The sequence below is a fragment of the Mesoplodon mirus genome (assembly GCF_964341445.2).
Source record: "Mesoplodon mirus genome assembly, chromosome: 3".
Taxonomy (NCBI): domain Eukaryota; kingdom Metazoa; phylum Chordata; class Mammalia; order Artiodactyla; family Ziphiidae; genus Mesoplodon; species Mesoplodon mirus.
The window spans coordinates 115,886,352-115,900,259 of NC_138978.1; the positions used below are offsets into that span (position 1 = coordinate 115,886,352).

The 13,908-nt window shown below is 43.1% G+C and overlaps 1 protein-coding gene across 4 annotated transcripts in view; it reads left to right on the forward strand.

Moving 5' to 3' along the window:
- The window catches only part of PIP5K1A (phosphatidylinositol-4-phosphate 5-kinase type 1 alpha), a 37,659-nt gene extending 24,548 nt beyond the window's left edge, over positions 1-13,111 (forward strand). Inside the window, exons 8-16 of one of the 4 annotated variants that reach the window (XM_082615730.1) lie at positions 920-1,219; positions 3,444-3,649; positions 5,327-5,410; positions 6,217-6,265; positions 6,470-6,554; positions 7,613-7,759; positions 7,955-8,084; positions 10,932-10,980; positions 11,233-13,111. In XM_082615730.1, the coding sequence (XP_082471856.1) occupies positions 920-1,219; positions 3,444-3,649; positions 5,327-5,410; positions 6,217-6,265; positions 6,470-6,554; positions 7,613-7,759; positions 7,955-8,084; positions 10,932-10,980; positions 11,233-11,235 (1,053 nt within the window). In that variant the 3' untranslated portion in view covers positions 11,236-13,111. The other 3 variants (XM_082615729.1, XM_082615728.1, XM_082615731.1) reach the window with 3 other exon arrangements.
- Positions 13,112-13,908: the final 797 nt, after the last annotated feature.

Consider the following 13,908-nt stretch of genomic DNA (forward strand, 5'->3'; position numbering starts at 1 on the left):
TTTACATTCCCACCAACAGTGTAGGAGGGTTCCCTTTTCTTCACACCCTCTCCAGCATTTATTGTTTGTAGATTTTTTGATGATGGCCATTCTGACCAGTGTGAGGTGATACCTCATTGTAGTTTTGATTTGCATTTCTCTGATAATTAGTGATGTTGAGCATCTTTTCATGTGCTTTCTGGCCATCTGTATGTCTTCTTTGGAGAAATGTCTATTTATATCTTCTACCCATTTTTTGATTGGGTTTTTTTTTTCTGATATTGAGCTGCATGAGCTGTTTGTATATTTTGGAGAAAAATCACTTGTCGGTCACTTCATTTGCAAATATTTTCTCCCCTTTTTTGGGCTTTCTCTTCATTTTGTTGATGGTTTCCTTTGCTGTGCAAAAGCTTCTAAGTTTAATTAGGTCCCATTTATTTATTTTTGTTTTTATTCAGTGATGATTCTGCTTTCCATTCTTAGTCCAGCTCCTAGAGTAGAGTATGAGGTTGGTTACTTCCCTTGATAATACTTTATTTTTTCTTACTCTGACTGATACCTCTTGGAGGTTCTGGAGAAGTTAGGGAACTCTCCTTTGCCTCCTTTCATACTCACAAGAATATACTATACAGAAAGCTAAGCATTAAGTCTTTTTCAGTGCTGTCTTCTCTTAAACCTCTCTGAAGGAATATGTTCATCATATGTTTAGTATCCTGACTGCTTACTATATTGTAGGCCTGCCACTCGGCTTGGTGGTGATCTCATTATTGAGATAGATACATTGGGAAATTTTAAACAAATGTAATGTGGGCTTATGGGCAGATTGTATCTGAATCCCATGTAACAGACAAAGGAAGGGGGGGTGACAGCTTTTGCCCTTGAGTTTTATTGAAAATCAGCTAACTTGTTCTTCTCCTTCTTTTTACTTTCTTGTCCTCAGAACCTCAACCAGAACCCTCGGACTTTGTTGCCTAAGTTCTATGGACTGTACTGTGTGCAGGCAGGTGGTAAGAACATTCGAATTGTGGTGATGAACAATCTCTTACCACGGTCAGTCAAGATGCATATCAAATATGACCTCAAGGGCTCAACCTACAAAAGGCGGGCTTCCCAAAAAGAGCGAGAGAAACCTCTCCCCACCCTTAAAGACCTGGACTTCTTACAAGACATCCCCGATGGTCTCTTTTTGGATGCCGATATGTACAATGCTCTGTGCAAGACACTGCAGCGTGACTGTTTGGTGAGTTTGTCACATTTCCTTCTCTCTCAGGCACCAGAAATCTCAGTCTCTAAAACAGCTTGGTCGTTCTTAGGCATCTAACCTGTGGGAGACGAGACTCTGTTCCTTAGCTCCATCTGTGCCAGACTTCATTTAAAATAACTTTTATATTAGATCATTTATGCCTTTACATTTTTACTTTCTCCCCGTTTGTCTAACTCCCCTCCCCTGTCTTTTTTTTCTTTACCTGCTACCTGTCCTGGGCCTTATAAGCATACATTTTCCTTATTTTCATACCAGCACCATCATTGCTCAGTTTTTGGTCCTGTCTGCCAAATCCAAATTTATATCTTAGAAGCTGAGTGCTGCTGAAAAAGATCACACAACTGTGTATACTGGCATCTCTACAGATTTATGATATCCAGCCCTACCTGGGCCCTCAGTATTCCTCATCAATCCATTTCCTGTTCCTCCCAGAGATTGCACATGATTGGTACTCTCTTCAAACAATTTTCTGACACTCATCCCCCCAGCCTTGTTTCTCAACAAACTACCTCAACTTTCTATTCTGTACCATCCCTTTGTCCTGCCTCCATCATCACTTTATAAATGGATCTACACTTAACCATCCTTAATTTATATTTTCTTCCCAACTTGGTCGATTATTCCAGGTCAGTCCCTTTTGTGACCTAGATCCATTTCCTCCTGTTTCTCTAGGATCCTACTTCATCACTTACTTCCTTTCCCACCTCTGGCTTCAGCCTCAACTGACTGTTTTCTATCTATATACAAACAAGTTTATCTCTTTTTTATTTTAAGATTAAGAGAATGTTTTTCAATGTCTTCATTTAATGATGCCTCCATTTCTCTTTTCCCTTTCTCTTCTCCTATTCCTGCCTCAACCCACTGTGTCCTGGCTTTTACTCTCACCACTTTAGCTGAACTGCTCTCTCCAATGACCACCTAGATGCCGAATAGAGAGTACTTCTCAGTCCTTCCTTGCATTTTCTGCAGTGTTTGACAGTTGATTGATTCCACTTTCTTAACATCTGTTGGTTTTTGTGACATCTTTCCCTACTGATTTTTCCACCTTTACTTTTTTTTTTTTTTTTTGGTAAACTGCTTTTGTAGGATTGTCGTCTTCTATTCAGTCCATGATGTTATCCATCCTTGCCTTTCTTTGCTTACTCTGCATCTACTTCCAGGATAATGCCTATTTTAGTTTGGCTTTTTTGGTTGTGAGGACTGGAGACTTGGTGGAGCAGAGAGGTTTTTCAAACCACACATAAGAATCAGTCCTGAACTCTCTTTATCCCTTACTCTATCCACCTACCAAAACCCCCAAAGTGAGCTACTGGAACTGGTGGAAATATACAAGGTTGAGAACTGTAGGAGACAATCCAGGCTCCTTAATATGACACATCAGACCTGTCATTGTTTTGCCCCTACCATCCTCTCTCATGTGCCAAACACCTAGCCTTTGCATTTTATGTTCTAGCAATACCAAATTATACCTCCCTGCACATAGCCTGCTGTTTCATGCTTCCAGGCCTTGGCATTCTTCTTTCCTTCCTTTATTTACTTGCATTTATTTTCTCTCTAATCGATCCCTCATAAACCTATTTATATACGTCTCTGTAGTATTCCTCAATCATGTATGCACTTCCATTGTTACACATAGTAGACTGTATTGTATTTATTTTTACATTAATTTCCCTTTCTAAATTATAATATCCATGAAGACAGAAGCTCTCTTACGTATCTTTGTATCCACATAAGCAGGCACAGTGCCTACAGATGGTAAGGATTCAGCAAATAATGAACTGAAGTGAAGCTGGCCGTATAAGGACCTGCCACAGATCTGCTCTGTCACAAAGTTTACTTTTACCAGACCCTCCTTGTGGACTTTTTAGAGCTGAAATATGTGTTTCTTCTTTCATTGAGAATATAATGCTCTTTTCATGAAGAGATACAAGGAAAGAACAAACAAAGAAGATCTTGTGGGCTAGGCCGTGCCCTAATTTGTATGTACTCTGGTGAAGGAAAGCTGAAGGGATATCACTGAAGTGTGACCAGAGGAGGTCAATGTACTGTTCTCCAAGGAGTAGGAGGAGCAAAGGCTGATCCTGTGGTTATAGCTCTGGAGGTTTGCTATCAAGAACAGTTAGATCAGGAAAGCTGTGAGATCCTGAAAAAAGATTCTCATACCTCCCAAGGCTCAGATCATGTTTTTTCCTTCCATTAGGTGCTGCAGAGCTTCAAGATAATGGACTATAGCCTCCTGGTGTCAATCCATAACATAGATCATGCACAACGAGAGCCTTTAGGCAATGAAGCACAATATTCAACTGACACTCGCAGACCAGCCCCCCAAAAGGCTCTCTATTCCACAGCCATGGAATCTATCCAGGGCGAGGCTCGACGAGGTGGCACCATGGAGACTGATGACCAGTGAGTGGACTCGGGCACTGGGAAGGAGTGCATAGGCTCAGAGCACTTTTTCTTGAGGGAGGGATGCAGCTTCTGAGAAGGAGTAGCCTTTATTCAGTAGTTAAGTCAATAGCATTAATGCTTACAGAACTATAGGATGAGCTTTCCTAAGAATGTAAAAGGAAAGGAAGATGTCTTAAATTTGGGATTTGTACATCTGGGAAGGAGAACTATTCAAAATTAAGAGACTTTTTTTTTTTAAATTTTATTTATTTATTTATTTTTAAACAAACATAATTTCTTTTTTTTGTTGTTATTTTATTTTATTTTTATTTTATTTATTTTTTATTTTTGGTTGCACCGAGTCTCAGTTGTGGCAGGCAGGCTCCTGAGTTGCGGCTTTCTGGCTCCTTAGTAGCCGTTCACTGGCTCCTTTAGTTGCGGCACGTGTGCTCCTTAGTTGTGGCATGCAAACTCTTAGTTGAGGCATGCATGTGGGATCTAGTTCCCTGACCAGGGATCGAACCCACGTCCTCTGCATTGGAAGGCAGATTCTTAACCACTGTGCCACCAGGGAAGTCCCGAGACTTTTTTTTTTTTTTTTTTTTAATTTATTTTTGGCTGCGTTTGGTCTTCGTTGCTGCATGTGGACTTTCTCTAGTTGCGGCGAATGGGGGCTACTCTTCGTTGCGGTGCACAGGCTTCTTATTGCAGTAGCTTCTCTTGTTGCGGAGCACCAGCTCTAGGTGTGTGGGCTTCGGTAGTTGCAGCACGCAGGCTCAATAGTTTCGGCATGCGGGCCCCTAGAGCACATGGGCTTCAGTAGTTGTGGCACGTGGGCTCAGTAGTTGTGGCTCATGGGCTCTAGAGTGTAAGCTCAGTAGTTGTGGCACATGGGCTTAGTTGCTCCGCAGCATGTGGGATCTTCCCAGACTAGGGATCGAACCCGTGTTCCCTGCATTGGCAGGCAGTTTCTTAACTACTGCGCCACCAGGGAAGTCCAAGACTTTTTTTTAAATGTTCACTCAGAGTCTTAGATGCACGCCTGCAAATTATATTAGAACTTCATCAAAAACAATTTATTATAGATTTCTTTATGGAAGGCGTCTTTGTTACCATCATGGATCAAGGAAGTGTAGTTACTAAAGTATCAAATGTCTTTTAAGTGGTTTCATTTTAAAGTATTCTTTACCATGACTCTCCAGAAGAGTGTCTCAGTGGGCATAAATTAAAATATGAAAGTACTGGGGAGGAATTCACGGGCGGTCCAGTGGTTAGGACTCCATGCTTTCATTGCTGAGAGCCCCGGTTCGATCCCTGATGAGGGAACTAACATCCCACAAGCCTTGCAGTGCAGCCAAAAAAAAAAAAAAAAAAAAGAGTAGAGTACTAAGAAAGTTTAGAGTTAATTGGGAGAGTATTCCTAAAATTGCTGAGTAGGGGTGATTTTTAGATTCTCTTCTGTGAATTTGGGGTGGGAGAGGCAGGCAGGTGAGATTTGGAGAGAAGGAGGTTATAATACATAAGCCAAAGTGGGTGGGGCTGGGCGAAGTCTCTCACTCTTCCCCAGTTTATGGAAGATGGGACTTCTAACTATGCTTAGGTCTCAGTTAATGTCCTGATCTGATTTGAGGTTAGCAGAAGCCTCTGCCTGCTAGACAAAAGATTTTCTTACCCTTTCCTTCTTGTCTTCCCCAGTATGGGTGGCATCCCGGCCCGGAATAGTAAAGGGGAAAGGCTGCTGCTTTATATTGGGATCATTGACATTCTGCAGTCTTACAGGTGAGGAGCATATAGATCCTAGGGGTAGAGTAGATGTAGATTTACTCACATTGCTCTTTTAGATGGGTGTCACCAAATTCTTCTGAAGCAAGAAGAGTAAGTTGCAGTCTGGCTGCTTGCTTCATTGGGTTTCAGATGGTTTTTTATTTCCTAATTATGCCTGTCTGTTGGCTTCCTTATCCCACCATCTCCCCAAGCATAGCATACACTTCTGTGGAAAGCTGAGTCAGTCTTTAGAAGCACCAGGGTAGAAACGCCATCTCTCTGGCTTTTTGTGGAAGACCTGTGAGATGAGTCATACTCCACATTAGGATACAGCTGGAAACACATCCCTCCTTTCCATGGAGGAAAAACAACAGGATCACTGTGTTCTGTGAAAAGCATTAGCCTGTGGAATTCAGGCAGTGGTGTGGTAGTGAAGGAAGAGCTAGAAATGTTAGACCCCAGTTTTGCTCCTGTAAGGTTTCAGGTACTAATGAGGACTGGACAGTACTTGACCCCCTTCCAGGTTTGCCCATCTCTCCCTCCAGCTCCCCTTTTACAATAAATATTCTTGTCCCTGACTTGCCGGGACATATTAACTACCCCTTTCTGAGGGGGGCAATAATCGACTTATCTAGAAACAGCTTCGATCTCCATATGGAATAAGCACTACCCTGTCTGTTCTTTGGAAAGCCAGCATAATAGTGGGGGTGCCTTCCCGGTCTCTCTCTTTGCTATTGCGATTGCTCTTTTAACTCTGTAAAGTAGAAAACTATAAGGTGATTCATTTAATGTGAATGCATGATATACATTTTTCTTGGCAGGTTTGTTAAGAAGTTGGAGCACTCTTGGAAAGCTCTGGTGCATGATGGGGTGAGTAGCAGTCAGCTAGAGGCTCTCCTCTTTCTGCCTCTCTCACTTCTGATTTGCCCCCTCAGTTTCCTCTTACCTTATTTCATTTGTGGGTTCTACCCTTCTGCTAGGGTCTCAGCCTAGGGAAAAACGGCCCTTGGACCAGAGATCCTCTTGCTGGGCCTCCTCCTCTCTAACTCTGCAGCCATCTCTTTTGCTCTGCAGGACACCGTATCAGTGCATCGCCCAAGCTTCTACGCCGAACGGTTCCAGCGCTTCATGTGCACTACAGTGTTCAAGAAGATCCTCTGTAAGTGGCTTCTGCCAGATGACCCTCCAATGGCTCCCTTACTTCAAGAGATGGGGGGCAGGACACCTCTGTCAGGGGACTGCCAAAGCCAGAGGCTTCTCCTACTCTACCCACATCCCGTGAGAGCTGCTGCCCATCCTTATGTCAGTCACTTTGTCTGTCTCAGTTGTTTCCAAGTTGCTGCTTTCCCCCTGGCAATCCCTACATGTGTCATTGAGGGGAGGGGCATTTCTGAGAAATTGGTGGGGTTGTAAAAATGTTTAGTTGTGGGTGTAGGACCCATGCCACAGGCTGAGATAGGCGAAGCTGGACTTTTATGGACAGAGATAGGCAAGAATATTACCATATCCCCAAGGCCAGGAAGTTCTTAGATTAGGATCAGAAGGTTGGAGAAGCACTTACTCGTTTCTGCTTAGCAGGAGTTCTTAGTCTCTTCCCTCAAATTTCTTGGCTGGGAAGTGCCAGTGTTCTTCTTTCCAAACCTTTCACGCTGCTGCCACTGGCAGATTCCAGCTCCTCCTTCCCATCTCTGTCTCCTCATCATAGGCATCAGTTGTCCCTCGGTGAGGCAGAGCGGACTTAGGCATATGCCAAACAGTCTTAAGAAACATGGAAAAATCCTTTCGAAGTCTTTTCAGAGTGATATATAAACAAGTGTAAAGTATCACCGTCATGCTGTGCGTGTAAGTGCTACAGGGATATAGAGTGAAAGGGTCATCTTTGGTTTAACTGAAGGATACTATTAAAGAACAAAGGAATTACAGAATAGACGTGTCATCAGGCGGAAGCAAAGCCATTGAGGTTGCTTGTAGGAGGGGAGAGATGTGTGTCTCCTTTCCTCTAGGTTCTCTGCTTCTTTTCCAAAGTGAAGTAGACTGAGATGCCCCCTCCTCTGAAGAGTAGTTCATAGAGCCCATCTTTGTTGACATTAACCCCTTTTCCTGCTTTGCAGAGGAACAACTTTGGGTTTGTGTTGGGGATGCTAGCAAGTTGTATCTATGTCTTGGTGACAGTTTCTGAGGTGGGTGCTAAGTAGGCTCTCTCTTTCCCTTTTGAAGTGAAGCCCTCTCCTTCCAAAAAGTTTCGGTCTGGCTCATCTTTCTCTCGGCGAGCAGGCCCCAGCGGCAACTCCTGCGTAACTTACCAGCCATCGGTCTCTGGGGAACACAAGGCACAAGTGACAACAAAGGCGGAAGTGGAGCCAGGTCAGCGCCAGGGTTGGGGTCCCCGTGTGATGGGGCACTCCCTCCCTTCCTTCTGAGTCCTTGTCTGCTTAGGACCTCTACTCCCCGTTCCTGTCCATGAAAATCCAAGTTGCTACATATTTTTTCCTATATTTTCCCCACCCCCTTTTCTCTTCTTTTTTATTTATTGATTTTCTTCCCCTTTCTTTTTTCCAGGCGTCCACTTCGGTCGTCCTGATGTTTTACCTCAGACTCCACCTTTAGAGAAAATCAGTGAGGTCTCGACTATTCCTGACCCCTATTTCTCACCTGTAGTTGGAGAGACTTTGCAAATGCTAACTACAAGGTTGGTTCCTTGGCCCCTTTCTCCATGTAATCTTCTCATCTCTCTCTTCAGGTCCTTGAGAACCTCCATAATTCTGTTTTTCCAGAGACTACTGTTTGTCTTTTGCTCTTCACTAGATTTTTGCATGTTCATCTTCCTAAGAGCTCATCTTTAGTGATTTGGAAAAGTGTATCAACATCTCTGCATTTTTAGTGGGTGGTGGGAAGTCTTTATGTACAGACTTTTCTGGTACTCAATCAAAATACCCCAACTAATGCTTCATCTCCCAGTGAGTTAAGTGAGAATTCATAGCTTAGGATTTAAGGCTGGAAAGAGTCCCAGGCACTGAAGACAGTGAACAGTTAACCTTTCAAAAGGATCTAGTGTAAAGATTGTGATTTAATTTTGTTTTTGGTGTGTTAAATCATCTATTACATCATAATATATTATCCCAGAACTTAGGGCCTTAAAATAACAAATGTATATCATAGTTTCTGTGAGTTAGAAATCTGGGTGCAGCTTAACTGGGTCCTCTGGCTCAAGGTCTTTCATGATAGTGAAGCTCTTTGTCCAGGGCTAGGCTCATCTGAAGGCTCAACTGAGAGGCTTCACTTCTAAGCTCATTTATGTGGTTTTTGACAGGATTCAGTTTCTGGTGAGTTGCTGGACTGAGGGTCTTAGTTTCTTGCTGGCTGTTTTCTGCAGGCCTCCCTCAGTTCTTTGCCACATGAGCCCCTCCATAGGACAACTAAGAACATGGCAGCTCGCTTCCCTTAGCCTGAGCAAGTGACAGTGCATGCACCTAAGCAGAAGCCACAGTCTTTCATAACCAAATCTCCTATTCTGCATTCTAGTCACTTAATCTAGCCCACACTTGAGGAATGAATTACCTAAGAGTGTATCAGGAAGCAGCGATCACTGTGGACTGTGAAACTAAAGAGACAGGCTATCTTCTCCCCACACACCCAGCATACAATGATGAGACAAACAATAGATAATCTCTTTACACATTCCTGTATAAAAAAGGGAGAACGGGAGGCACAGAGGAGTCTGATCCATAGCTAGTCTAAAACCCAGCAAATGTTGGAGTTTCTTTTATCAGGTCTCAAAGCATGAGAATAATTCGTGGCTCTTGGCTCTACCTTTTGGACTCTTGGTTTTGCCTTCTGAGTCTTCCTTTTTCATGAAAACTACAATGTGTTTGCAGCTGAGTAATTTTCTCAGCCTGCTTCTTGCCAGAATTTTGGGGATCCAGTGGTCTCTTTTCATTGTGTACTATTTCTGTCCCTTTCAGTCCAAGCAGGACAATGTTTCTGCCTCTGTAATACCCTCAAAGATTTTGTGGGCCTCCTATGAATCTCATTGGGATTCACGCTATTAGACAGAAGCCACAAATACCTTCTTGATAAGCTCTATGCTTCTTAGAGATCCTGTTAAGTTGAGAGGATCTGAGAGACATACCCTTAATCTTTTGAATCGCCTTTTGTATGACTGAATAGTACTTTGAGTTCTTAACAGATATTTTACAGTCATACCCTTGGCTTCATCTGTAGACCACATTTTCCTGGCAGTGCCTTAGATTTTATCCATTTCTTAATTTTAGTAATATTTGCTATCTGGAGAGGCTCAGAATTTTCAAAACCATCACGTCTTGGCTTCCTTTTGTTTAATAATCCTTCCCTGAACTTACTTTTCTTCTCTCATATTTTAACTATAAGCATTAAGAAGAAACCAGATGGCACCTTCAGCGCTTGGTTTAGAAATCTCCTTAGCCAGATAACCCAGTTCATTAGGCACGTATTCTACTTTTCACATAACTGTAGATGACATTGTTGCTAAACTTTGTTCCATTACATTGCAAAGATCCCCTTTCCTTCAGTTATTAATAAGATTTTTTTCACTTTAAGCCCTTACTGGCAATCCCCTTAAAGTCCAGAATTCTACAGTATATTCAGGGCACTTTTAAACTTTCACTAAAACTGTCCTCAAACCCAGTTCCCTCTTCCAAAGCCACTTCCACATTTTAGATTTTTATTACAGCAGTACTTCACTTCCAGGTACAAAAATATATAATCTGTTGTGTGACAAATTACCCCAAATTTTAGCAGCTAAAAACAACAAACATTATTATCTCAGATTTAATGTAGCTTAAGAATCTGGGTGTAGCTTAGCTGGGTGCCTTTGGCTTGAAGTCTCTTAGGAGGTTACAGTGAAGCTAGTAGCCAGCAGTGTGGTTTCATCTGAAGGCTTGCCCAGGGGAGGATCAGCTTCCAAGCTTATCTATGTGGTTGTTGGCAGGATTCAGTTTCTTGTAGGCTGTTGGGCTAAGGGCTCAGTTCTTTGTTGGCTGTTTGCCAGTTCCCTCAGTTCTTTGTCACATGGTCCTTTCCATAAGGCAGCTCACTGCATGGCAGCTAGCTTCCTCAGAGCAAACAAGTGAGAGAGCAGGTACCCAAGAGGAAGCTATAGTCTTTTTGTAGCCTAATCTCAGAATTGACTTTACATCTCCTGTGGTGCATTCTGTTCACTAGAAGAAAGTCACTAAGTTCAGCCCACACTCAAGAGGAGAAAATTACACAATGGCATGACTATCAGGCGGCAGTGTTCATTGGGTGCCTGCCACACCTGGGGATTGAAGAAGGTAGAGGAGGGTGTTAGGAAATATTTTATAGAAGTCAAGACAAGAAAGTAAATAGCTAATTAAAACAATGTGCTTCCAAATCTAGTAGCTTCTTAGCCCCTTCTTTTTGAATCCTAAATTGATTCCCAATGAAATGGAGAAACAGTATGAGATTTGACCTGAGAGTCCCTTTTCTCATTTATTTACTAATTCTTCTTTCTGCCTCCATTTTTCCCCCCTCCTGTTAGCTCAACCCTCTTGGAAAAGCATGAAGTTCCAGAGTCAGAGTTCATCCATGTAAGTGTCTGGGATGTGGGGGAGGTGGATGCTTTGGAAGGGTATAAAGAGCGTCACTGATGGAGTGGAGCAGCAACGTAATTGGCAGGGTTAGGGGAACTGGGTGCCCCCCTAAATCTTACTTAAAAAAATTTTTTTTTCTGATACCTTGTACTTGGAAGCTGAGACTGAACTAGAAGGAAACTTAAATTCCTTTCCTGCCTCCTTATCTCATACTGCACATCCTTAACTTTAAACCCTTTCCCTTTTCAGTGAACAAAAATCCTCAGAAGACCTGGAGCAAGATTCTACCATCTCTGTGATCCCAAGATGTCAGCCCTTGACCTAGCAATGCTGAGTTTTCTTTTTCTTGGTCATCAAAAAAGTGTAATGGAGGCTAAGGGAGCTCTCCGTCTCCTCCCTGAAGAAGAACCTCTTCTACTTCCCCTTCCTCATGAATGGGCATTAGTGCCTCGGACAGTTGAGGACAGCAGCATCCTCTCTACTCCTGAGCTGAGTGGCACAGGTTTTCTACTAGCCAGCCTTGCTTCCACAACTGAATTGTTTTTAAACCCCCATTCTTCCTGTTGGAAGTGGGGTTGCTGGACTTGGTCGTTTTCTTCCCCCTCATCTACCTTTCACCAGGAGCTGGACTCTTAATTTCCTCAGGACAGACTGGCTGGTACATTATCCCGACCTTAGCTCTTTTTCTGTGGAAGAAGACCCCTGTAATCTTTGTAAAGGTTTTTTTGGGGGTAAGGGTGTTTAACCACCTCCCAGCCTTCTTCTTTTGGTTCCTTAAAAAAGGAAAAGAAAAATAGCACACAATTTCAAGCCAGACAGTTTCAGATCAAAACTCCGTAAGTATTGGAGAGATGCGTATTCATAGGGTTCCCTCAGAAGAGCCCTGGTGTTTGAGAAACAGAAGCTGCTCTGCCAGGAGCAGCTCCTCTTTAACTCCTCCTCTCTTAATGAATTTCTGAAAGCTGAAGGAATGGAGAGAGTGGGACATGGGGTAATCTTTACCCCTTTCGTTAAACAGTGGGGCAGTCATAGGGCTAAAAGATCAGAACCCTTCCTAGGCAGGACCCTACTCACGACCAGGCCATAATGATTATTACTGTTTTGCAATTTGAAATGTATTCTGCTTGTTTTTCTAAATAATGAAGACTTATCAAATGAATTTTAGATTCTTCTCCAAAGGAGATTTCTTCCTTGCTCTTACCACCTTTTCCAACAGCGTTCTGCTGTTCGTGGAGCAGAGATGGAGAAGCGAACACCTGTGTCTGTTTAATAGGTAGTCCATAACTGTGAGGCTAGAGAATATTCTCTCTTTTTTTTTTCTTTTTGTTTTTTTTTTTTGCGGTACGCGGGCCTCTCACTGTTGTGGCCTCTCCCGTTGCGGGGCACAGGCTCTGGACGCGCAGGCTCAGCGGTCATGGCTCACGGGCCTAGTGCTCCGCGGCATGTGGGATCTTCCCGGACTGGGGCACAATCCCGTGTCCCCTGCATCGGCAGGCGGACTCTCCACCACTGCGCCACCAGGGAAGCCCGAGAATATTCTCTTAAACTCATGGAGAGCCAGCAGATCCTTGCCTTAGTGAGGTCATTGCTGTGCCACATGCCCTGCTGCCTCTCTTCATGCAGAGAACGTGGAAACGGGCTGTGTAATCCCTCTCCTCCCCACGTTCTCCATCTGATCCTCCTCCCCCTGTCAGGGGAAGAAGGGGGCCTGGCATCTCAGGCTGATTGTTGAATCCCTGTCCTGTCCCCTCTCCGTCCCACCCTGCCTTGATAGTAGGTTAGCTCATACCCCAAGTAACTGTCTATATTAGACACCCCCAGCCAGTTTCTGGCTGCCTGTCTTTGCTGCCATGTTCTTTTTTACAAGAAGAAAAGAAACAATTCTTGCTATTTTTTTTTCATAATTTACTATTTATGATGTATTTAAGTGTTTTATTCAGGACAGAGTTCTGTAGGGGGTGGGAGGGAATATTTGAGGGAGGCTGGGTCTTAGGGAAGGGAATGGGGAGTCAACATTTTTATGAAGTGTCACTATTTGCCTCTACTTTGTATTGTTCAGAAATGGCAAATACAATATAAAAGTGATAAATACCTGGTTTTAATGTATTAAACTTTCATCAGTTATTTAGACTTCTTGCTTCTTCCTGGTTCTTTTTCATATACCATCTGTTCCACCCTCCTACCTCAGGCTCAGTTTTGTTCATGTTACCCTGAACAAATGCATCCTTTCCAGTTTACCTCACTCCAGTTTCAATCTAACTCAGGCTGAGAGAAATGGCTTCATTCATTACCTTCTGGTCACCTCCTCCCTCTTAACAACTTAAACTTGACAAGGAAAAGCTGTGAATGAATAGGAAGGGAATTAATGTGGGTCTGTTGCCTAGGGATTTGGAGATCCATAGCTCAAAATTCTACTCAAGTTTAGGAGGAAAGGAGAGGGACAATGGCAAAAGCAAGCTTGAGATTGGTTGGCCCTAGGATTCTCTGCCTTTCCTTCCCTTGACCTGGCCCCAGGGTGTCTGTCACTCCTAGAAAAGCATAGAGACTGCTTTCCTCAGCTATGTGTTTTTCTGTTCTGTGAGGTTGAGCTTAGGCTATTTTACTGGAATGGGGAACTAGACAAAAAGGGATGTTCTAAGGCAGTGGGGAGATTTGGAGAGAAACTAAATAATGTTCCTTTCCACACCACTATTCCCTACCTTGTTAAGGTCATTCTACAAATATTTATGCAGCAGCTAATGAGCAAGAGCCATGAATGCACTGGGCAGTTGAAGGTCAAAAGAAGTAATTGACCTTCAAGGGTTTATAGTGTCCAGGAGGAGCACACACATACATGCACACAAAAACAACATGTTAGATGTGATACAGTTAAGGATTTCAGTTCTCTGAAAGAGTGATACAGCATATAAAGGTCGAAGAAGATGA